The 26,118-nt window shown below is 40.9% G+C and overlaps 1 protein-coding gene across 1 annotated transcript; it reads left to right on the top strand.

The window, feature by feature from the left end:
- The first annotated feature begins 317 nt into the window (after positions 1-317).
- On the top strand, positions 318-26,118 carry LOC137384509 (fatty acid-binding protein 1, liver-like). The gene is made up of 5 exons (XM_068058649.1): positions 318-364; positions 890-960; positions 16,307-16,479; positions 19,498-19,590; positions 25,942-26,118. The coding sequence occupies exons 1-5, from the start codon at positions 318-320 to the stop codon at positions 25,990-25,992; spliced, it is 435 nt and encodes a 144-aa protein (XP_067914750.1). The 3' UTR covers positions 25,993-26,118.

Below are 26,118 nucleotides of genomic sequence, written 5' to 3' on the forward strand. Positions count from 1 at the left end.
AATCAGGGAGCTGAGCACAAAGATGAGGGGAACTAATACAGCATTAAAATTGAGGGAAAGTGTACAAAATAAAAAGTCACTTTCTTACAAGACTTCATCAGTATTGAAAAGCTCAACCTACATCATGTGTTGCAGCCATTTTTTGTGTTAATGAAATAACTATGGTAATCCATATGAGTGATGACATTCTATTCAATGGGTAAATCACGCACCTTAAATGATTTCTATTTAGCAAATAGACCATTAAGAAGTAATGAACCAAAGTGAATTACAGCATCATTAGACAGTTCAGTTAACATCAACATTGGTGGAGTAAAATGCCCTTTGTTCGCAAGATTCCATGGTATTTTAGAACAGATTTCAGGTAAAAGGAAATTTTACATGCATTAAAATGAGCATGTCACTTTTTTCATGTGAAGAGAACCAGAAATATGTTTTTTTAACATGACTTACTGATGTAACCCTGCATGCCAGTGTCCCAATAGATAACTAGACACATGGCAGGAACCTTTTTAATAGCACTCTTTTGTGGGAAAACTACAAGGTTTTAGGCAGTCACTCTTCATTCTGGCAGGGCTGCTACACTTTGAATTATTCAAATCCCATAACCAAATTCTCTGGGCTTGTAAGTCAGGTGCATTCTGTCAGGAAAGGGTGTAGTTTCAATATCAGACAAGTGAAACTCTTTTTTTTTTTTGTAGGTGGATTTCCTTGCATGTTGGACACCTTGCTGAGCTTAAAAAATGGTGGATACAAGAAGGATTAATTCAAATTAACTAAATTTCTGTAGCTGTTACCAAAATCTCTACTTACTGGAAAAGTCTTCAAAGGTTAACCTCTATTGATATCCTTGTTGAGGTTAATTAGTACTGAATATCCTGGAATCTAGTTATAATGAAACCAAATTAATTTCCACAAGCACATTGCATGAAGCTCTTTTGTATCCAGTAAAGGCAAGAGGTAATGGGAAATTTTCTCCTATGGGTAATGAACATGCAGAAATCCATCTGTGGTTTTTACTAGATGACATGCATGCAAATTTGAATTTAATACACTGTAACTTCCTTCATTTGATGTTGGTTACACAATTGCTATTGATGGGATTCTAATGCTAAAAATCCAATTTTTAAAAAAAAATTGTAGATTTCTTTCAGTTTAATTTCCCAGAAAAGTAGTACTCCTGCTGTCCTATCAGGATTCCATGTTCCAAGTGGTCTCACAGAATAGAGTAGATGTGCATTTCCAATCATTAAGCAGCCGGGACCTGTTTTATGAGCATGACTAAATGAAGTGCTGTGTTTCTGACTTCAGCTGATTGGGAAGGAGAGAACACCGCAGCCCGAGGGCTGTAGTAGAGCAATTCCAATGAGACTGACTCATTTATTTTATTAATTGAAAAATTAAAGAATAGCTGTTTTTCTTAGTAATTACTAATCTGCTTAAAAAATCGGATGACTCTGCCTGCGCTTCTGGGGAGGCGGGGGGGGGGGGGGGGTAAATTTAAAATTAATTTGCTGAAACAATATTTTAGTGAATTTCTAGAATAAATTCCCGTGAGTTGGTGGAAGCAGTTAGTAGTGATTCATTCAAATGCAAATTAGATTTCTTTCAGAAAATATCATTTTGGGATACAGTATATGAGTAACTCAAGACATAACATGTGGTACGTGTAGCATCTTTGGGAGGGACAGATGGCTTTGGACCTATGGTTCCCAAAATCCTCTTGTCATGTGTCTGTTGACTAATGGATGGCTAATTATCATGTCACGTGACCGCCAGGGTGGCAGAAGTGAACTAGGTGCACTGTAGTTTTTTTTTTGTGTGCTTGCACTTCCTGCATTACTAAGGTGATTTCTGGGAGATGGGTTTCGTTAGCTGGTTGTTAATCGTGGAAAACACTGACATTCTTTTTCATTAACAGACTTGCATCCTTTTTTGTTTCTTGTCTTCCACAAATATGGGTTTGCAATTTGTACTCCAAAAGCAGTGAGCCAATGTCGTGAGACTGCACTACATTAATGCTGAGTCCTGGCAGGGAATTATTGGTTTGGAAGATTGTTACATTTTTGGATCTTTGCTCCCCTCCTGCTCTGAAATTATTTTGAGCTCTCCTATTTTGGATCACTTTCGTGAGCAAGTCCTACTCCTCATACCCTCGCCATTGCTTATCTTAAACGCAAGGTCTAGGCAAGTAATGCACCCTGAGTATCAACAGAGAAAATAGTGGGTTAGAATTTCTGCTGGGGCTCCTCCAACCATCCAACAGTTTGCCGTTTATCAGGGGTTTGAAAGAAAAGAAAAGCCCCTCACCCGCCAACAGAAATTCCAGGTGTCTCTGAATTGCTTTTGTGTCTTCAGTGAGCAAGTAGGGCTGCCCACCTGCTCTCTCTCTCTCTCTCTCTCTTTTCCCACCCCCCCTCCCCAACCTGCTACACTTACCATACGTTATGTCTCAAATTACTCATGTTCTGTATCCCGCAATGCTTTTCCTAATTTGCATCTGAATTTGAATTAACTGCTTCCACCAGCTCATGAGGGAATTTGTTCTACAAATTGACCACTTGCTCACTAAAATATTTCTGCAAATTTTAATTTTCAATTTACCCCCCCCAACTTCCACCCCAGATGAGCGCAGCCACGTCCTTTAGTTCTACTGTTCTTGCGATTTTTTTTTTTTTTGGTCAAAAAATAGGTAAGTAGTTACTAAGAAAAACTATTTTATTTTTCAATTAATAAATTTGAGCTTCAGTCTCATTGGAGTTGTACAACATTTTAAGTTTTGAATCATTAAACCAAGTTACAAAAGATGAACAAGCAAATATGATAGAATTGCTGCTACGGAAATTATTTCTCCTACCTCTTTGAATTTCTAATCACTGGGGAACCTACAATAATCTAATCTTGGAAATTTCTAAACTAATTTTCTTCTCTCTTTCAAGTTGACTCATGGATTTGAACTACAGACTTCCTGGCCTTTTGAGTATTCAACGCTCAAGCTGAAAAAGACAATATATAAACTGAACTAGTCACAGCGTTGTGTTAAGCTTGAATTATTCCTCCCTTCGATCTGTAACAGCTTCTAACTGAAACTTGTACCCAGATAATTTTGATACAGGAACCTGAACAGGATTTTTTTTTTTAAACTGCATGTGCCCTAAGAATGAATTTAGAATCATAGAATGGTTACAGCATAGAAGGAGGCCATTCGACCTGTCGTGTCTGTGACTGCTCTCTGCAAGAGCAACTCGCCTAGTCCCACTCCCTGCCTTTTCCCTCTAGCTGTGCAATTTTTTTTCTCCAGATAATTATCCAATTCTATTTTGAAAGCCACAATTGAATCTGCCTCCACACTTTCAGGCAGTGCATTCCAGATCCTAACCACACGTTGCATAATTTTTTTCCCTATGTTGTCCTTGCTTCTTTTGTCAATCACCTTAAATCTGTGCCCTCTGGTTCTTGACCCTTCCGCCAGCGGGAACAATTTCTCTCCATCTACTCTGACCCGATGCCTCATGATTTTGAACAACTGTCAAATCTCCTCTCAACCTTCTCTTCGTCAAGGAGAATAGCCCTAGCTTCTCCAATCTATCTAAGTAATAGAAAATCCTCATCCCTGGACCCATTCTTGTAAATCCTTTCTGCACCCACTTCAACGCCTTCACATCCTTCAGAAAGTGTGGTGCCCAGAATCAGACACAATGGCCGGAATTTTTCGCATGGCAGGCAGAAGCTGTCCACCAACTAAAAAGTCGGCGATCCCGCCTCCGCGCCTGGGGATTCAGCCCAGATTTTACGGTCCCAGGGTCCTTAATTGGTCTTAGGCGGGACTTCCACCTCATTGAGGCAGGAAGTCCCGCTTAATAGAGTTGCTGGCCGATCAGTGGGGTGGCAGCTCTTAGTCCCAGCAGCGCCACTGGGAGCGGTGGTCACTTCTGGGACTGCAACCCAGCTTCCACATGAAGGGCTCCAGAAAAAGGTAGGTTTTTGGGGCCCTGTCGGGGGTGATCGATTGGGCCCCAGTGAGGCAAGGGGGGTCGATTGGTGTGTTGGGGGGGTTGGGAGATGTGTTGGACATTGGGGATGATTGTGACATCAGGGACGGACCTCTGTCGGGCATGCCCAATGATCAGGAGGGCTCCCACCCCTCCAGGCTGTCAGCCACCTACTTTTGTCAAGCAGCTTTTCTCAAGTGGGCAATGGTAAATTCCCCATGGCAGCAGGCGGAGGCCCTAAAGAGGCCAATTAATGGCCAATTGACTGGCCTGGGGTGGGCGGGCAATTTTCCGCTGCCATTCTGCGTAAAATGGTGGAGGTGGGAGCGGGTCGGGAAGGGCCCTCCCGAGCCTCCCACTCCATTTTACGCCCCTCGAGCGTCCCACTCCATTTTACGCCCCTCGAGCCTCCCACTCCATTTTACAACACCACCCCCCACCCCCCCTGCCCTCTTCCCCCATCCCTGACACCAGCCTGCTCTTTTGGGGGAGTGCAATATACCGGCCAATACTCCAGTTGAGGCTGAATCAGTGATTTATAAAGGTTCACCATAATTTCCTTGCGTTTGTACTCTATATCCCTATTTATAAAGCCTAGGATCCTGTATGCTTTCTCAACCTGCCCTGTTACCTTCAGCATTTTGTGCGCATAAACCCCGGCTCCCTTTGCTCTTGCACCTCCTCCTTTAAAATTGTACCCTTAATTTTATATTGTTTCTCCTCATTCTTCCTGCCAAAATGATTCATTTCACATTTCTCTGCATTAAATTTCATCTGCTGCTTGTCTGCCCATTCCACCATTCTGTTTGTCCTGTTAAAGTTTATCACTATCCTCTTCACAGTTCACATTACTTCAGAGTTTTGTTTCATCTTCAAATTTTGAAATTGTGCCCTGCATGCCCAAGTCCAGGTCATTAATGTAAATCAAGAAAAGCAGTGGTCCTAATACCAATCCCTGGGGAACCCCAGCCATGATCTAGTTGAATGGTGGCGCAGGCTTGAGGGGCTGAATGGCCTACTCTTCCTATTTCCTATGTTCCTACACGTTCCTGCAGTCTTTTTAAAAAAAAAAAAAATGTTTTTCACTACCGTTTCCTGTCATGCAGCCACTGTCCCTTTTATTCCATGGGCTTTAACTTTGCTGGCAAGCCTGTTTTGTGGCGCTATATCAAACACCTTTTGGAAGTCCACGTACATCACATCAACCACACTACCCGCGTCAACCCTCTCTGTTACCTCATCAAAAAACTCAAGCAAGTTAGTTCAAACACAATTTGCCTTTAACAAATCTGGTTTTCGTTAATTAATCCACATTGGTCCAAGTACCTGTTAATTTTGTCCCGCATTTAAGGGAACACATACCAAACCCAAATCAGGCAACAATATTTAATTTTTATTATGAGTGCAGCATTGATTTTAGAATCATAGAACCATAGAAAGTTTAAGGCACAGAAAGAGGCCACTTGGCCCATCGTGTCTGTGCTGGCTGAAAAACGATCCACCTGTTCTAATCCCACCTTCCAGCATCTGGTCCATAGCAGTGCAGCTTACGGCACTTGAGGTGCATTTCAGTACTCCTTTTGAATGAGTTGAGGGTCTCTGCCTCAACTACCCTTTCAGACAGTGATGCCAGACCATAACCACCCTCTGGGTGAAAAGATATTTCCTCATCTCCCCTCTAATTATTCTACCAATCACCTTAAATCTATGCCCCCCTCGCCACTGACCTCTCTGCTAAGGGGGATAGACTTTTCATCTCCACTCTATCCAGGCCCCTCAAACTTGTGTACATTTCAATCAGATCTCCCCTCAGCCTTCTCTGTTCCAAGGAGAACAACCCCAGTCTATCCAATCATTCCTCATAGCTGCATTTTTCCAGTCCTGGCAACATCCTCATACCCTCTCCAATGCAATTACATCCTCTTTGTAATGAGGTGACCAGAACTGCACACAGGACTCAAGTTGTGGCCTAATCAATGAGTTATACAGTTCCAGCATAAACTCCCTGCTCTTCTATTCTATACCTGGGCTAATAAAGGATTCCATATGCCTTCTTAACCACCTTATTGACCTGTCCTGCTACCTTCAGGGATCTGTGGACATTCACTCCAAGGTCTCTGACTTCCTCTACACCTCCGTATTTTCCCATTAATTGTGTATTCCTTTGCCTTGTTTGACCTCCCCAAATGCATCACCTCACACTTCTCCAAGTTGAATTCCATTTGCCACATTTCTGCCCATCTGACCAGACCATCAATATCTTCCTGCAGCCTACAGCTATCCTCCTCGCTATCTACCACACGACCAATCTTTGTGTTGTCCGCAAACTTCTTGATCGTGCCCCCTACATTTACATCCAAATAGTTAATATACACCACAAAAAGCAGGGGACCCAGTACTGAGCCCTGTGGAACGCCACTGGAAACAACCATCCAGTCACTAAAACACCCGTCAACGATTACCCTTTGTTTCCTGCCACTGAGCCAATTTTGTATCCACCTTGCTGCATTTCCCTGGATCCGACGGGATTTTATTTTTTTAACTACTCTGCCATCTGGACCTTGTCGAAAGCCTTGCTAAAATCTATGTAGACCAGATCAACTGCACTGCCCTCATCTATCTTCCTTGTTACTTCTTCAAAAAATTTGATCAAGTTGGTCAAACACGATCTTCCCTTAACAAATCCATGCTGACTATCTTTGATTAACCTGTGCCTATCTAAGTGACAGTTTATCCTGTCTCTCAGAATAGATTCCAATAATTTGCCCACTACTGTGGTTAGACTGACTGGCCTGTAACTATTTGGTCTATCCTTCGCTCCCTTTTTAAACAGAGGTACAATGTTAGCAATTCTCCAATCCTCCGGCACCACACCTGTATCCAGTGAGGACTGGAAAATGATGGTCAGACTCTCTGCTATTTCCTCTCTTGTTTCTTTTAACAGCCTAGGAGGATACATTTCATCTGACCCTGGTGATTTATCAACTTTCAAGGATGCTAATCCCATTAATACTTCCTCTCTCCCTATGTTTATCACATCCAATACTTCACACTCTTCCTCCTTAACTGTAATATCGGCATCGTACCCCTCTTTAGTGAAGACAGATGCAAAGTATTCATTAAGAACCATATCAATATCTTACGCTTCTACACAGAGGTGACCTTTTTGGTCTTTTATAGGTCCTAATCTCTCCTTTAGTTATCCTCCTTATTCTTAATGTATTGATAAAACATCTTTGCATTCACTTTGATTTTGTTTGCCAAGATTCTTTCATGCCCTCTCTGCTTTCCTAATTTCCCTTTTGATTTCACCCCTCCACTTTCTATACTCCTCTCGGCTTTCTGTAGTATTGTGTTCTTGGTGTCGGACATAAGCTTTCCTTTTCTGCCTTATCTTACCCTGTAGGCTCCTTGACATCCATGGGGCTTTAGATTTGGCCATCTCACCCTTTTTCTTTGTGGGAACATGTTTACCCTGAAGCCCTTGAATCTCTTCTATGAATGCCTCCCACTGTTCTGACACTGATTTGTTTAGGCAGGCATCAAGATCGGCGCAGGCTTGGAGGGCCGAATGGCATGTTCCTGTGCTGGACTGTTCTTTGTTCTTTGATTTACCTTCAAGTAGCTGTTCCAGTCCACTTTTGCTAAATCACTCCTCAGTTTAGTAAAATTGGCCTTGCCCCAACTGAGAACTCTAACTCCTGTTCTATCTCTGTCTTTTTCCATAATTATGTTAAAACTGATTGAATTATGATCACTACCACCAAAATGCTCTCCCACTGCCACTCCTTCCTTATTTTCAACATACAGCTTGTCACTTAGCTTCATGTAATGTAACTCTCTGTAATTTGATTCTGGAAAGGTTCCGTCAGCCTGGGAAGTAGCAAATATAACTCCTCTATTCAAGAAAGGGGGAGGCAGAAAACAGGTAACTATAGGCCAGTTAGCTTGACATTCTGTCGTGCGGAAGGTGTTAGAATTGATCATTAAGGAGGTTATAGCTGGGTACTTAGGAAAACTCAAGGTAATCGGGAATAGTCAGCATAGCTTTGCGAAAGGGAAATCATGTTTAACCAATTTGTTGGAGTTCTCTGAAGGAGTGACATGCGCTGTGGATAAAGGGGAACCCATTGATGTACTGTACTTGGATTTCCAGAAGGCATTTGACAAGGAGCCACATAAAAGGTTATTGTGCAAAGTAGGAGCTCATGGTGGAGGGGGTAACATATTGGCATGGATGGAAGATTGGCTGGCTGGTAGAAAACAGAGTATGCATAACTGGGTCCTTTTCTGATTGGCAGAAGGTGGTGGGGGCAGGGTCATTGAATATTTTTATGGTGGAGGTAGATAGATTCTTGTTAGGCAAGGGAATCAAGGGTTATTGGGGATAAATGAGAGTGTGGAATTCGAAACACAAACAGATCAGCCATGATCTTATTGAAGGCGGAACAGGCTCAAGGGACCAAATGGCTTACTTCTGCTCCTAGCTCGTATGTTTGTATAATTTTGATTACCAGTGACAAACTGGGGAAGATTATTACTATTGGCGGGAGCCCGTTGGTTTCAGTTAGGTTCCTGCCCACTCATGGCTGTACAAGACTGGGCCTTGGTAACATGGTGTTGGTGAATTCCTACCTAGAGTGGTCAGAATTGGGCAGGAAGCAGCTGCAGGACTCTGGAAAATCAGGCGGCCCTTGCCTGCTCCCATTCCGACACTCAGGTAAGTGTTGGGACGAGGACTCAAAGGATCACACGATGGGAGGAGGTGGCAGTGTGTTTGGATCAGGGGAAATCTAAACTTTACTTGTGGGGTCCACAGGAACATTTCTGCTCCTCCTAGCCCCACAGAGAAAAGATTTTTAAAAATAATTAACTCGACTTGAGGGCCTTATCCCCTCCCGATTCTCTCCTCGCCTGCTTTAACTTGGTAGGAAAGCCATAAAGGCTGGAGTTAAAATCGCAGGTGAGCATGATGACATCAGATCTCTCCACATATTTAAGGTCTCCACTGGCATTGGGAAGATGGTTTGGCTGCCCATCCAGAAGGCAATGTAAAAAAACTGTCATCAGCAGGATCTGGTTGGGTAATTAAACTGGATAATTTTAACTGATTAGTTAAAAGTTAAAATCACCCTGAAATTCTGAAATTTCTCAAAATGGACATGATGGGCAACTGCTGTAATATACAGCTGATTAGTCCAGAGTCATGGTGACTGACTACCGAGTATACTGTGGAACAGTAATTAAAAACAGCTTTAGTCCTTGTGCAGTGTTAACGTTCAACCTCCTTTGTCTCTGGTTCACAACAGCACATTTCGAGAGGGTGGAGTATACGGGACAGACGTCATTGATGTCCGGTTTGAGTGATCAGTTCAAGTAGATATGAAAAGTGGCTTTTGGTTTCTGGTTCTATCTTTCAAGCCCTCCGAAGATCTGTTGAAAATGCTCCTTTATTATATTATCTTTTTCCTACATTAATGGTACATATCACAGTCAAGACGTGTCCATTCCTAAACCCAATGAAGACAATCCATTCATGTAAACAGTTGTAGCTCCTTACTCCAAAGCAACTTTCCTTAAACAAGAATTCCTGACATAACATCTCTTTACAGAACAGGCTTTATTAACTGCTATCTTTCTATACTATAGTTAATGGATCTCTCTGCCTATGTTTGTTACCCTAGCTACTAAAGTTACACCTTAATCACTCATGGCTGATGTGATTACTCTCACTTATTCCTTGCACAATCATTTCTTGAACCTGACACTTGGACACTAAAAGTATAAGACAAATGACGCTTTCCTCTGACACAATTCAAAGCTATCCTGTTTATACTGGAAAACCTGTCACTCCAAGATACTTAAAGAAGTTCAATTATTAACCCTTAACCCCCGAAGATGTCCAACATACAACTCTGCAGGCTGTCCAATGTGCAATAACTTATACTGAGAGTAAAGTGACTGAAACAGAGGACAGAGGAAGTTTAATATCACAGTTTAATATAATTTAATATTCAGTGCTTAGTTTCACCTCCACAGCCAGATATTATAGCAACAAAGATTGTTGCCATTGGCACCACTGTATTTCAATATCTATAATGTGTCGGTGGATAGGTGACACAGAGACACTGAGAACTGAAGTGAATGTTCCATGACATTATATATAATATAGACAGTCGTGGCAGAAATCAACAAGCGCATGGGAAAGGCTTCCACTGCTGTGTCCAGACTGGCCAAGGGAGTGTGGGAAAATGGCGCACTGACACGGAACACAAAAGTCTGAGTGTATCAGGCCTGTGTCCTCAGTACCTTGCTCTACGGCAGCGAGGCCTGGACAACGTACGTCAGCCAAGAGCGACGTCTCAATTCATTCCATCTTCGCTGCCTCTGGAGAATCCTTGGCATCAGGTGGCAGGACCATATCTCCAACGCAGAAGTCCTCGAGGCGACCAACATCCCCAGCTTATACACACTACTGAGTCAACGGCGCTTGAGATGCCTTGGCCATGTGAGCTGCATGGAAGATGGCAGGATCCCCAAAGACACATTGTACAGCGAGCTCATCACTGGTATCAGACCCACCGGCCGTCCATGTCTCTGCTTTAAAGACGTCTGCAAATGCGACATGAAGTTCTGTGACATCGATCACAAGTCGTGGGAGTCAGTTGCCAGCGATCGCCAGAGCTGGCGGACAGTCATAAAGGCGGGGCTAAAGAGTGGTGAGTCGAAGAGACTTAGCTGTTGGCAGGAAAAAAGACAGAAGTGCAAGGGGAGAGCCAACTGTGTAACAGCCCCGACAACCAATTTTATTTGCAGCGCCTGTGGAAGAGTCTGTCACTCTAGAATTGGCCTTTATAGCCACTCCAGGTGCTGCTTCACAAACCACTGACCACCTCCAGGCGCTTACCCATTGTCTCTCGAGACAAGGAGACCAAAGAAAGAAAGAAGAAAGTGGCTGAAGATGTTTTGGTTAACCAGAGGACCTTACGCCCACCAAGTCAAGTCAAATTCATCCCAGTTAGATTGAGAAATACAGCAAAATTGGGTGGACTTTGCTAAAATTCCATGTGGTTGAAGATTACTTCTTATCCTTTGATGTGTAAGGCTTCATTGCTCTTTTCAATCTCAAAATACAGTGATAGATGCAATATTTAACTTTAGGAAAGGAAACTAGTTGCTTCTCATATGGGGTTCAAAGCAATGTAGAAAACATTGTAATAAGGTAAGAAGTGCATATTTGAAAAGTCTCAAGAGTTTGATATGGAGCAGCTGTGTGTACATGAAATAAGCTGGTTAGTGATGAATGGTTTCAGAATTTGTAGATGGTTCAAAGAGCAGATCTTCAGTTCAGTTCTGTGTGAACTGATCCAAGCCACCAGGCAATTAATTCACTGTTCAAAACATGGCTCATTTCTTGACATCCATTCAGATTCTAGTTCAAATTTAAGACTGAGCTTCAATGCAGTTTCTAAATCCATACTGGAGCTGACATTTTCAGTATCCATGTAACTCATTTAGTAGCATCCTTACCACTGAGCCAGAAGGTCTTGGGTTTGAGCCCCTGCTAGGACTTGAAGGAATGCTGTATTGTCAGAATCGCAATGGTTTTAAACCAGAAGCAAAAATTATTGCCATTAACTCCAAAGCATTTCAATATCTATCTCAAGATGAGATGTTAAACTGGGATCCTGTCTGACTGGATCTTAAATCAGTCATGAGAAGATTATAGGGTTAGTGTTTCTGGAAGGATGGAAATCAATGGATTGAAGGGTTTTCTTCATCAAATCCAAATTTGTCTGCATATAACCACTTTAGGGCTACTAGGATTCAGCTGATAGTAAAGGACCAACTGGGAGTTTCAAATTGTTCAGTGCTTGGGGTAGCTCAGAAAACCTGAAGATTCTTCACAGAAACCTGAATTCAAACTTGAAATGTGGAAGTTGATAGACTGGAGTTCAAAATGGAAATCCAAATTCTGATGACATTCCCTAAGACTTGAACTGGGATCCCAATGATACAGTCTGGACTGGAGGGCCACAATTCAGTCAGGGAAGACTGTGGTTTATTGAGTTCCAGTTTTCTATAATTTTGTGCTGGAGGTTTGCACTTGGGAAATAGAATGCACACTTGCCACGGACCAAGGTACTCTTGTTGTTCTTCCAAAACTGAGACCCAAAAACAGACTTTTCATTAAATTTTATTTTAGCCGTCTGCCCATATTTTTTTTCAACCAATGAGAATGTAAATTTTGGATTTTATCAAAGATAAAAGAAATGTTTTTATTGCGATTTCTGTCAGAAAATGTTTTTAAAAACCTTGTGAATACTAGTGAAATACCAATAATTACATAAGTGCAAGTTATTCTTCAAGTTGAATATACTTCTCATAAAAACAGGTTAGGGGGCCCTTGTTGAAATCCATAATGAAACTTAAACTCCATTACTCATCACTCCACCTGAAGATCCTCTGGGCAATCTACGTCACATTCCATGAATTCCTATCCCAGTTTAATCTTAAATTACATAGTGGAACCTCTCAATGGCATGCTGTTTCTCTGTTTTTACATGCAATGACTGATCTCAAGTATTTCAAAATACATTCTTTTAAATTGCAAGGTAGGAATCATGATAGATGATGTATATTACATCACACATTGAGAATGTTAGTATGCTGTGAAAAAGAACGCAGCACTGTTGCTATTAACACTTGATAAAATGATGTACAGTAATCAATAGTTACAGTTTCATACAAGTATAATGTTGCAAATATAAGTGATGCATTGGCATACTCACTGAAAAATATGGAACTGTATTTGCTTACAAGTCTGGTTTTGTGTCAGTTTAGAGCAGTTTTAGACACTCCTTGATTAACAATGGGTTGTAGAATTAGGGAGTGAGGTTACTGATGTGACTGCTCGGTGCAAAAGGTGAGACAATACCTCCATAAAATAGTTTCACATCATTTAGATTTCACATTGGGTGCAGTATGACTGCTGTCTGGCACAAATAAAAGTTCCCAAGTTCCTAAATAGAACAGTGGGTGTTTAGAAGCTAGAGAGAAAACAGTTGTTTGTTTTATCCACATGGAAGATCTAACCTTAAAAATCATTTGCAGCAATTGTGAACTTTTTGTCTATTATTGGTTCCTTTGGGCTTTGAAATCATGTATGGACCCATAATTCAACAGTAAAGTCTAATAGTTTAGGTGACATATAATCATCAGCTAGAAAATCTAATAATTACAGGCCGCACGATAAATAGTGATGCCTTTTGCATTACTTTTGTTCAAAAACAAGCCTCAGCTGCATTGTTTTTCCATTGCCAGTCCCCTGGGTTACCACTGGTAATCCTGCATAAACAGAAAATTACCAGTATATTTGCAGATTCATGTGCTTGATAACATGGTGATAGGTGATTATATTACATACCAAGGAATTACTCATTCTATTTTTTGAAAATTAATTTGAAGACAGCTATAAGAGCTGTTCCATATTCTCCAGAATTGGCTCTTACCTACTTCACAGCAAATACATTCCAAATGGCTTTCAATGGAAAGTACGAACTTGAGAGTCAGGAAAACTTTGAAGAACTAATGAAATCTCTGGGTAAGTTTAACCTGCAGCTATTTTATTTTGTGTTTAAATGTCTTTGTGCTCGGCATAAATCAATCGTTATGATGGGCATTAACTACTTAAAAGCACTTTCCATTTAGGTGTAAAGCAGAAAGACTGAATAGCAGCTCACTCATCTGTTTTAAAGATCTCTGCTGCATTTTATGTTTTTCTTCTCTGATTTTTGTTGAGTGGATTTTTTTGTTGTATTAGGATATTGTACTGGATTTGAAGCAAGAAACCAAGCTTGTCCTTATTCTGTAGGACAATACCCATTTTAAAAATACATTTTCAGATTGGCACAGTTATCCATGTTACTTACTACATTTGTAAATATTAATTTGTAGAATCATATAATTACATAAAAGTGCTGCACTTAACTGTGGAGCTGAAAAAATGTGTTTATTGAGCAGGTTACTGAAGACTTGAGCAAAACTCTTTCTAGGCTACTGTTCAGAAAACAAAATGAGAGGGAATTTGAACTGAAACTTCACTTTCTTCGAAACTCTGTAATGCAACAAGTTTTTGCACTAAAAGATCCAAGCAATGGATTGAATATGATTTATAGCACAATGTCCTGTTTGTTCCTTGCCATTTTATATTACGGTATTCTAATTGTGATTAAGTATCCATCCAAAAAGGAAATGTATGATCATAACCTTGACATTTGGACTCAATTTTTGAATCCCTTCTAACCAATTGCTGTGCCATCTCTCTTCGTTGTTTAATCCCCTCCAACTACATCTACTTAGTTCCTTGGGCTTTGACTGCTTGAGTGTTTAGGTAGATAAACATCCAACTTCACATTCTTTGTGCAAATCTGACTTCATACTAGATTTGTTAGTTACAATGATAACACTGTTTACCATTTATCTGATTTTTCAAATTTCAGCTTTTTCAGTATTTTTCATATAGATTAACAATTTCTAATTTTTGGTTACAAGTTTTTTTCTCCAATTAGTAATGACAGCAGATTTCCTTTGTTTGTCAATAGTTTACAGATGGAAAATACCTTTAATAGTATACTATTGTTTATTCATAAAAATACTTACCACCACAAAAAAGTAATACGCACCAATGATGCAGCATGTTGCAGCAGAAAGACATAGCAGTGTGTAAGACTCAGGTTAATTGCCTCTGTATTAAGCTCCTGCACTCAGCAACTTCACTATGGAGAAGTGCTAAATGGTTTAACATTGAATTTATTATACCAAAGCTCAAAAAATTTCATTTACAGACTGAAACAAAAAAAAAGGTAAATCATGAAACTTAGAGCAACATCCAAAGTTTATGCTGTGTATTTTCCAAGAATATCACCATCTCTAAACAAGTGGTAATCCTTATCGTCCTTTAGTTTAGTTTCTTAAGCAACTTTAGTTCCTCCATATCCTGGGAGGAGAACTGTTTCACCAACTTTCACAGTAACTGGGTGGATGTCACCATTTTTCACTCGGTTGCCAGGTCCAACTGCTACAACTAACTGCTTGAAGCACTTTCCCCTGGGACTTTTCTGGGAGCATGATGCTGCCTTTCATGGAGGCTTTCTGAGAAGAGGGAAAATTAGTGGGAGAATTCAATGCCATGTAATTCCTAGCAGTTGGTAGAGAGCAGCATTGCCTTTTGCTGATGTATACCAGGGGAGGAAATAGGGAGAATGTTGGAGGGAGATCAACCTGAATTTAAAAGAAATTAAGACAATTGTACCAATAACTCATTATTTTACAAATGATTGCATCAAACAATGTATGTGCATGTGACAAAATCTGTAAGGGATTATGGAAAATATTGCAGCTGACAAATTAGGCAGTGCTGGTACATCTGCTCCACCCCCTCTTGCTTTTCAAAACCAACAACAAATTGTTTGCTTCCTAGTTACAGAGCCCTGAAAGATCCTTATAATGGAAATGAACTAAATAATTGGAATTATGGGGTGGGATAGATCCTGATAATGGGTTTAAGTGAACAGCTTGGTTTTGTATATGTGCATAAGTTATATATTGTGGGAATCAAAATTTGACTCAGTCACAGTGCTGAATACAGTCTTGTTCTTTTTATCTGAAGTGTTGTACAGTGCTGTCTAGAACTGAAGTGAAAGACGCTTCTGTTTCCATTAAGCGATTCATGGTAAATTTCAGCAGGACAGCGTGTGTGCATGGACAAGTTCTCCCCCCATTTTTAAATTTACTTTCTTGCCTTCTCTTTTATTCTTCTAGGACCGTGCACAGGAGTTGTCAACATCAGGGAAATGTTAGCAGGGACAACTGTGGCCAAACAAGAGTGACACAAATTTCAAACCTATTTAAGTATTAGGAGCTGAGTACATTGTTAACAAGTTACCTATGTCAATCTATTCTGCATTTGTAAAACAAATTAAGTGATATCACCAGGCACATGGCCTGCAGTCATTTCTCTATCACTATGGTTCTCAATTCAGCCAGTAGAAACTGCTGGAGCAATGTGGAGTGACAATCTGCTGCCCTGTTTTGAAGTATCTAACTTCCTGTGATAAAACAGAGAACAGAAATTTGACTTGTGTTTGTACTGAGTCACAGCGCAAAATGTTCACATTCCTTCCATGTTGCAATCGGAAAACAGGTTACATTTGGACCCTCACTTAAGTACTAATGTTTAGGAGATCTGAGGAGACTTTCCTTTTACCTTGGATAAATATTGAATTATTTGTACATTTGTTTTTATTTGCCAGGACTCTCAGATGATATAATTAAGAAATATAAAGACAAAAGCAGCATTGTTGAATTTGTTCAAAATGGGAATTCGTTTCAAATCATTTGTAATTTCGGCAGCAGAGTGATTACAAATGAATTCACCATTGGACAAGAGTGTGAGTTTGTGTCATTCACAGGGCACAGAGTTAAGGTAAGAATGCTTGATTTTCGTCGAAGCATAAGAATATAATTTTTAGAAGGGGCTTTCAGTCTATCAAGCCAACACCCTCCAATGTTCCATGTGCAAATTTCAGTGTCTGAGACTCTGTAGAAGGCATAAAACCACTGATAAAATTTCCAAAAATATAAAAATGTAAATTTTGTTTCCATGAAGCCCAATAATAATTGAGTGAAATTCCATGTAGCATTATTCCACCTTGCCAGTTGCATTTCATGAATGATATTCCAATGGTTCAAACAAATCTGGAGCAAGAATTCCATGGTTTATTTGGTTATCTATATCTGTAATTATCTCTCTCATCTTTTACCTGTTCTTAATTAATTATTTTTCCAGCTTTTCATTTGTCTTTTGCTTCATGCCTTACTAAAATATAGAGCAGTCCTTTGGCATAGAACTTCTCATCCACAATTTTAAGTACACTTATAAAGCTCTGAAAATGTATATTGATATTCATAGATTTTTTTAATGGAAATTTCTGCTTAATATTTACATTATGAACAGCTGAAGGAACTGTACTTTTTTGAGGCGAGGGCTATTTTGTCATTTGTACAAACTATCAAAATTGTCCTTTGGTTCTAAAAGTAGTAAAGAAAGAATTACATTTATATATAACTTTTCATGACATCAGGATATTCCAAAGCACAGCTGATGAATTACTTTTGAAGTGTACTCACTGTTGTAATATAAGGAACATGGCAGCCAAATTGCATGCAGCAAGTTCCCACAAACAGCAATGTGATAATGACCAGATAATCTGTTTTTAGTGATGTTCGTTGAAGGATGAATGTTGGCCAGGACACCAGGGTGAACTCTCCTGCTCTTCTTTGAAATAGTGCTAATGGGATCTTTTACCAGCACCTGAGAAGGCAGGCAGGGCCTTGGTTTAATGTCTCATCTGACAGATGGCAATGCAGCACTCCCTCAGTACTGCACTGTAGTTTCAGCCTAGACCTTGCGCTTAAGTCCCTGTAGTGGTACAATGAACCCACAACCTTCTGGATCTGAGACAAGAATGCTATTCACTGAGTCACAGTTGACACTATGCCATAAAGTGCTTTGCATGAGCTATAATATGATGTGACCAATTGATTACAGTGGGGCACCACCTAGTATGATGTGACAGCCTCAAACTCCACCTCAATAGTCCTCAGGTAGCTCTTTCTGACAAAATAATTACAGTTGCAGATTCCCTGAAACTTGCCATACAAATATTTCAAAGTCCAAAATAATCTGATTTATCAGAGTATGTGAGACTTATATTAACCTTAAGGAATTATTGAAAGAATTTGCTGCCTTATCAGAATCCTTTGGCAGATATACTAAAAATGGCCACAGAGCTAAGGAAAGGATTGGAAATAAAAGTAATAAAATCACACAATACATCTTTCAAATACCCCACACACTCATCTCAGACCAGAACTCATGTGCCCCCACCACCCACTGCACTGACCAGAGGTCATACTAGCCAATGTCCTCAATAAGTAGACATCCAGACAGCTTCCCATTGAGCAGAGAACATTGAATATAAGTATGCCTGAAAGGCAGAATGGTGATTCAGGTCATCTTGCTGAACTAAGATAAGTAATGGATAGACATTAGCAATGGCATTCTTTTTCATATCCTCAGCTGAGACTGAGAAGAGGTTGCCCCCCACCTCCCCACATTGTCCAGGGATTTTGAAACCCTTTGCCAGTGCAACAGTCTTGTTACTGTTTGCTAAAATGAAATATTTTCTGTTTTGTTTTAATTTTTAGCATTGTTGTGGGGCTGCAACAAACCTACTGCATATTCTGAAAAGCACAGAGTGCCACAACAGACCAGAAAATTGCCAGGCATGGAGAATTAATGTAGTGTGTTTTAAACATTAAAACTTTGAACTGTAACCTGCAGAACCAATCCCAGACCAGTGCAAACTCTGCACACACCACATATGATGGAGGCACAAAGCCAAACAAAGCTTCATGCCATCCCAAGTATATGGGCTAACTCATGATCTCAAGTGTTTGAGGCTAAAGGAAAAACATAAATCAGCAGCATCAGAAAATGCTGCACTCATAGGAAGGAACATAGGAACAGGAGGAGGCTATTTAGCCCCTTGAACCTGTTCTGCCAATGAGATCATGGCTGATCTGTGACTAAACTCCATGTACCCACCTTTGCACAATATTCCTTAAGATCTATGATTAACAACAATCTAGCAATCTCTGAGTTAAAATTAACAATTGACCTGACATCAATTGTTGTTTGTGGAAGAGAGTTCCAAACTTATACCACCCTTTGCGTGTAGAAGTGTTTCCTAACTCCTAAAGGACTTGGCTATAATTTTTAGACTATGCCCCTAGTCCTTGACTCCCCAACCAGCTGAAACAATTTCTCTCTACCCACCCTATCAGTTCTCCTTAATATCTTGAAAACTTTAATCAAGTCACACCTTAACCTCCTAAATTCCAGGGAATACACCCTAGTTTGTGAAATCTCTCCTTGTGATTTAACCCTGCAGTTCAAGATTATTTGGTTAATTATCTGCACCACGCCCTCCAACGCCAATATATCCTTGAACACGGTAATCTAAGTGTAATCTAACCAGGGCTTTGTACAGCTGTAGCATAACTTCTACCCCTTTTTATTCTAGCCCACTATATATAAAGGCCAGCATTCTATTAACCTTTTTGATTATTTTCTGTACCTGTTGATGACATTTTCATGTTCTATGTACATGGACCCCCCAAGTCTCTTTGGAACTCCACAGTTTCTGACTTTTCGCTAATTAGGTCCAAAATGCATGAGCTCACATTTGCCCTCATTGAAATCCATTTGCTGGAGTTTTGCCCAGGATTGCTGGGCCAGTGTTAATGATTGGTTTTGTAAATTCTTCATGGAGAATATACGAACATTAGGAGCAGGATTGACAATATTGGGGAAACTCCTTTTTGAAAAGATAATCAATCTTTTGAGGAAAGTTTACATCATCCTGTTGTTTGCTTTTAGGCTATGACGAAGCTGGAAGGTGAGAATAAGCTTATTGTCACAATGGAGGGACTGAGTGCAGTCATGGAGCTGAGTGGAGACAAAATGTTTGAAGTAAGTCATTGTTGTTATTGGCACTGCTGCTGAAGGAGTTGGAGCAGCTCTCTGGGATTGCTCAAAGACTTATCAATGGCACAATTCTGTAAGTGCCAGGAATTCTGATTACATTAGATTTCTGGAAACCTCTTTCTAAATTGTAGACTTGAGTATTCAGTTCTGAAGTTTAATTTAGTTCTGTCCTGTATTTATGTTTCAAATGAGTACATGTACACATAATCAATGTATGCATTTTAAAAACAAAAATAGAATAAAATAACATTTGAGCTCATTATGCTATTATAAACTAAACAGGAGATACTATTATTCTAGTTACTGAACCAGAACACAAATGTTAAAAAGGCCATAGATACTGCATTTAAACCAGCAAAGAGTTATGATGAATGTCCCAAATTACCTAAAATAACATGATACATTAGCCTAGGATCAAAGGTCATAAGCCCTGGTATAGGCATGATTAAATTCCCTAACTGGCTAAGCAATGATGAACTTGTTTCCAAATTAAAGGCTACAGATAATACTAAATCTTTTGAATGGATATCTACACACAAACTGACACCTAACTGATGAAAGAGCTTGTGTAGCCAGTTTGGCTTATGGCTAAATATTAGAGAAGATGCCATGTGTTGTCACTGAGACCGCCCTCAATGCAGTCCAGTCTCTGCCAGTCATGGATGAGCTGGACGAACAGCCAACAAAATCGGAACTCAGTGATGCCATTGATTCTCTAGCCAGTGGAAAAGTCCCTGAGAAGGACGGCATTACCCCTAAAATAATCAAGAGTGCCAAGCCTGCTATACTCTCAGCACTCCATGAACTGCTTTGCCTGTGCTGGGATGAGGGAGTAGTGCCACAGGACATGTGCGATGCCAATATCATCACTCTCTATAAGAACAAGGGTGACCGTGGTGACTGCAACAACTACTGTGGAATCTCCCTGCTCAGCATAGTGGGGAAAGTCTTCGCTCGAGTCGTTTTAAACAGACTCCAGAAGCAGGCTGAGCGTGTTTACCCTGAGGCACAGTGTGGCTTCCAAGCAGAGAGATCCACCATTGACATGCTGTTCTCCCTTCGCCAGCTACAGGAGAAATGCCGCGAACAAAAGATGCCCCTCTACGTTGCTTTCATTGATCTCACCAAAGCCTTTGACCTCGTCAGCAGACGTGGTCTCTTCAGACTACTAGCAAAGATTGGATGTCCACCAAAGCTACTAAGTATCATCACCTCATTCCATGACATTATGAAAGGCACAATTCAGCATAGCGGCGCCTCATCAGACCCCTTTCCTATCCTGAGTGGCGTGAAACAGGGCTGTGTTCTCGCACCTGCACTGTTTGGGATCTTCTTCTCCCTGCTGCTCTCACATGCATTCAAGTCTTCAGAAGAAGGAATTTTCCTCCACACAAGATCTGATGGCAGATTGTTCAACCTTGCCCGTCTAAGAGCGAAGACCAAAGTACGGAAGGTTCTCATCAGGGAACTCCTCTTTGCTGACGATGCTGCATTAACATCCCACACAGAAGAGTGTCTGCAGAGACTCGTCGACAGGATTGCGGCTGCCTGCAACGAATCTGGCCTAACCATCAGCCTCAAGAAAATGAGCATCATGGGACAGGACATCAGAAATGCTCCATCCATCAATATTGGCGACCATGCTCTGGAAGTGGTTCACGTGTTCACCTACATAGGCTCAACTATCACCAGTAACCTGTCTCTCGATGCAGAAATCAACAACCGCATGGGAAAGGCATCTGCTGCTATGTCCAGACTGGCCAAGAGAGTGTGGGAAAATGGCGCACTGACATGGAACACAAAAGTCCGAGTGTATCAAGTCTGTGTCCTCAGTACCTTGCTCTACGGCAGCGAGGCCTGGACAACATATGTCAGCCAAGAGCGATGTCTCAATGCATTCCATCTTCGCTGCCTCCGGAGAATCCTTGGCATCAGGTGGCAGGAACGTATCTCCAACACAGAAGTTCTCGAGGCAGCCAACATCCCCAGCATATACACCCTACTGAGTCAGCAGCGCTTGAGATGGCTTGGCCATGTGAGCCGCATGGCAGGATCCCCAAGGACACATTATACAGCGAGCTCGTCACTGGTATCAGACCCACCGGCCATCCATGTCTCCGCTTTAAAGACGTCTGCAAACGCAACATGAAGTCCTGTGACATTGACCACAAGTCGTGGGAGTCAGTTGCCAGAGCTGGCGGACAGCCATAAAGGCGGGGCTAAATAGTGGCGAGTCGAAGAGACTTAACTGTTGGCAGGAAAAAAGACAGAAGCGCAGGAGAGAGCCAACTGCGTAACAGCCCTGACAACCAATTTTATCTGCAGCACCTGTGGAAGAGTCTGTCACTCTAGAATTGGCCTTTATAGCCACTCCAGGCGCTGCTTCACAAACCACTGACCACCTCCAGGCACTTACCCATTGTCTCTCGAGACAAGGAGGCCAAAGAGAAGACCTAAAATAACATGATACATTAGCCTAGGATCAAAGGTCATAAGCCCTGGTATAGGCATGATTAAATTCCCTAACTGGCTAAGCAATGATGAACTTGTTTCCAAATTAAAGACTACAGATAATACTAAATCTTTTGAATGGATATCTATACACAAACTGACACCTAACTGATGAAAGAGCTTGTGTGGCCAGTTTGGCTTATGGCTAAATATTAGAGAAGATGGCATGTGTAGGAATGTTTTTCTGATATAATGGGGGTCATTTTAATCTAACCTGCCCATTTGCAAACTGACGGGATCAGGTGAAATGCTAGTTTTACACCTTGCCTGATTTTACTCTCCACTGAAGAATAATCATGTACAAACATTCTCCAAAATTCATCACAAATGTGCAAGTACAAAAGCTATTTTGAATTGAAATTTTAGCTAAATTGTCAGGCCTCCTGTCCAGCAGAAATAAAACAACCTGAGAGTGGATTGTAAGAATTTACTGCTCCATTGCCGTCGGCGCAGTGGCCATTGGCATTTTTCTGAGGTCTCGAGCAGCTGCCTGAACATGATACCCAGCTGATTGAAATATTTAAATCGGGTTGTTATGGTATCAATGGGACCCCAATCCCATTTTTGGACTGAACTGGGCAGAGGTTGCACAGCGCACACTCCGCCCAGTATCAACTGGTGGCCGGAGAGAAGAAAAGTAAGTTAGACTTTATTTTTGTTGGTCTGGGAGGATCAGGAGTGCGGCGACAGCCACTACATCTCCCCCTTCCTCACCCCGCTCCAGAGATTGGGGTCTCCCAGGAACCTACTTTCTGACCAAGAGGTTGGCCAGACCGCTTGGTTCTGAGGTGGTCCCGAGCTGCCAGGCTCCCCAGGAAGCTCAATTTCCAGCTACAGCCCATTGGCCCAATGCTAATGAGATACGGCCCTCAAAACGAACTAGCCTTCCACGTGCTCCACTGGCCAAGCACCTGAAACTCCCTCACGGAGAAAATCGACCCCATTGTTCTTCTTAAGATGTGATTCTATCCAATTAAATTGTTAAATATCACCCTAGATTCCCTCCCTGAACCTCTCCACCTCTCTACCTCCCTCCTCTTTTAAGACGTTCCTTAAAACTTACTTCTTTGACCAAGCTTTTGACCACCTGTCCTAATATCCCCTTATGTGGTTCAGTGTCAAATCTACATCTCATCTGTGAAAGTGCCTTTTGACGTTTTACTATGTTAATAGTGCTATATAACTGCAAGTTGTTATTGTACATAGCTCTTCGTCTTCAAGATTGCATACATTTACAGCAAGTCATAGAATTGTTTATTATGGCTTAAAAAGTATAATAAAACCTTATCAGACTTATAATTTCTACTGGAATCATAGGAAGTAGGAGCAGGAATAGGCCATTTGGCCCAGCAAGCCTGCTCCCTCATTCAAACAGATCATAGTTGATCATCTAACTCTACACCATTTTTCCCCAATATCCCCATATCCCCTGATGTCATTAGTATCCCGAAATCTATTGATTTCTGTCTTGAACATGCTCAATGATTGAGCTTCTACAGCCCTCTGGGGTAGAGAATTCTACAGATTCACCACCCTCTGAATAAAGAAATTTCTCCTCATCCTGGTCTTAAATGGTCTGCCCCTTATTCTGAGGCTGTGTCCCCTTGTTCTAGACTCACCAGCCAGAGGAAACATCCCATCCACATCTACCCTGTCACACCCTGTAAGAATTTTGTAAGTTTCAATGAGATCACCTCTCATTCTTCGAAACTCTAGAGAATACAGGCCCAGATTTTGCAATCTCTCCTCATAAGACAATCCCACCATCCCAGGGATTAGTCTGGTGAACCTCTGTTGCATTCTCTCTATGGCAAGCATATCCTTCCTTAGATAAAGAGACCAAAACTGTACACAATACTCCAGGTGCAGTCTCACCAAGGCTTTATACAATTGTAGCAACGCATCTTTACTCCTGTACTCAAATGCCTTCTTAATTGCTTGCTGCACCTGCATACTAGCTTTTAGTGAGTCATGAGCAAGGACACCCAGGTCTCTTTGGACATCAACACTTCCCAACCTCTCTCCATTTAAGAAATACTCTGCCTTTATATTTTTTCTATCAAAGTGGATCACTTCACACTTATTCACACTATATTCCATCTGCCATGTTCTTGCCCATTCACTTAGCCTGTCCAAATCCCCTTCAAGCCTCCTTTGATCCTCCTCACAACTTACATTCCCTCCTAGTTTTGTGTCATCAGCAAATTTGGAAATATTACAATTAGTCCCCATATCTAAATCATTTATATAGATTGTGAACAGCTGTGTCCCAAGTACCGATCCTTGTGGTACCCCACTAGTAACAGCCTGCCATCCTGAGAATGACCCATTTATTCCTACCCTCTGCTTTCTGTCTGTTAACCAATTCTCAATCCATTGCAATATATTACCTCCAATCCCATGTGCCCTAATTTTGTTTACTAACCTCCTGTGTGGGACCTTATCAAAAGCCTTCTGAAAATCCAAATACACCACATCCACTGGTTCTCTCTTATCTATGCTACAAGTAACATCCACAAAAATCCAACAGGTTTGTCAGACATGATTTCCCTTTCACAAATCCATGTTGACTCTGCCCAATCATATCATTATTTTCCAAGTGTTCAGTTATCCCATCCTTTGTAATAGATTCTAACATTTTCCCTACTACTGACATCAAACTAACAGGCCTGTAGTTCTCCGTTTTCTCTCTTGCTTCCCTCTTAAATAGTAGGGTTACCTTTGCTACTTTCCAGTCTGCAGAAACCCTTCCAGAATCCATCCACTATCTCTATAGCCACCTCCTTCGATTCTCTGGGATGTAGCTCATCTGGTCCAGGGGATTTATCGACTTTCAATCCAATTAATTTTTCGCGTACTAGCTCTTTATTGATACTAATTACTTCCAGTTCCTCATTTTTACAAGTTCTTGATTTCCTGGTATTTCCGTGTCTTATATTCATCTTAAACAGCCTCATGCAATGTCAGAGGATTTATAATGTGTCTTCTGTGGTTCTTCAACTCATAATAAAATGCTACCTTTCAACTTGGTCCATGACAACGGGCTGCAGTAATTTTTCAACACCAAAATCAAAATACTACCAGATAAATACTTTTTTTACTGAAAAGATTTTAAAAAATTATTTCTGTGCAAATCTTTGATTTTTTAAAAAGTATTGACTATTTCATATTAGGCGAGTTGAAGAGACTTAGCAGTTGGCAGGAAAAAAGACAGAGGCGCAAGGCGAGAGCCAACTGTGTAACAGCCCCGACAAACAAATTTTTCTGCAGCACCTGTGGAAGAGCCTGTCACTCTAGAATTGGCCTTTATAGCCACTCCAGGCGCTGCTCCACAAACCACTGACCACCTCCAGGCGCTTACCCATTGTCTCTCGAGATAAGGAGGCCAAAGATGATTAGGCAATTACATATAAAGTGAATAGAAGTAATATAGATAGAAATCAACCAAAGTGTGTTCAGTATTCAATGGGATTGTGAAATCTCAATAGCTTCCAAATATCAGTAGATAGAAATCTTCTGGATACTTTTCTTCCTGGATACTGTAGGAACTTACCTTTAATTCTAAAGCTTTTCTTATTCTCCCTCCCATTTTTCATTACAGTTCTATAAAGAAACTTGCCTATATTTTAGAATTCAGATCTGCTGAGGGGCCTACACTGAAACATTAACATCTTTTTCTCTACAGATACGGCCAACCAACTGGGTAATTCCAGCATGTTCTGTTTTTGCCCTTGATTAGTCTGCATGGTGGGATACTTTATCATGGTGAATGTAAAACCTACATTTGAAGTGATTCACTTCTGTTCTTTGTCTGATTTCTTCTAGACTCTGACCAATGGAGAAGTTACCTTAAAGAAAATTAGAAAAAGGATTTAAAGTATAGAAGCTGGACCTGAACAATTTGAAGCCTGAACTACACTGTGTCAATTTGTATAATTGAAATGAAAACTACATCATTAGATTAATAAAAGCAAAATACTACAGATGCTGGAAATTTGAAAC

This window comes from Heterodontus francisci, chromosome 26, assembly GCF_036365525.1.
Source record: "Heterodontus francisci isolate sHetFra1 chromosome 26, sHetFra1.hap1, whole genome shotgun sequence".
NCBI lineage: Eukaryota > Metazoa > Chordata > Chondrichthyes > Heterodontiformes > Heterodontidae > Heterodontus > Heterodontus francisci.

Bases quoted from the DNA above. Each gene is read 5' to 3' on its own strand.
- LOC137384509 (XM_068058649.1), top strand. From the start codon at position 318: ATGCCCTTTGTTCGCAAGATTCCATGGTATTTTAGAACAGATTTCAG. The intron at 961-16,306 runs GTAATGGGAAAT...TTTATTTGCCAG, and splicing joins GTATCCAGTAAAGGCAAGAG to GACTCTCAGATGATATAATT. The intron at 19,591-25,941 runs GTAAGTCATTGT...GATTTCTTCTAG, and splicing joins GTGGAGACAAAATGTTTGAA to ACTCTGACCAATGGAGAAGT.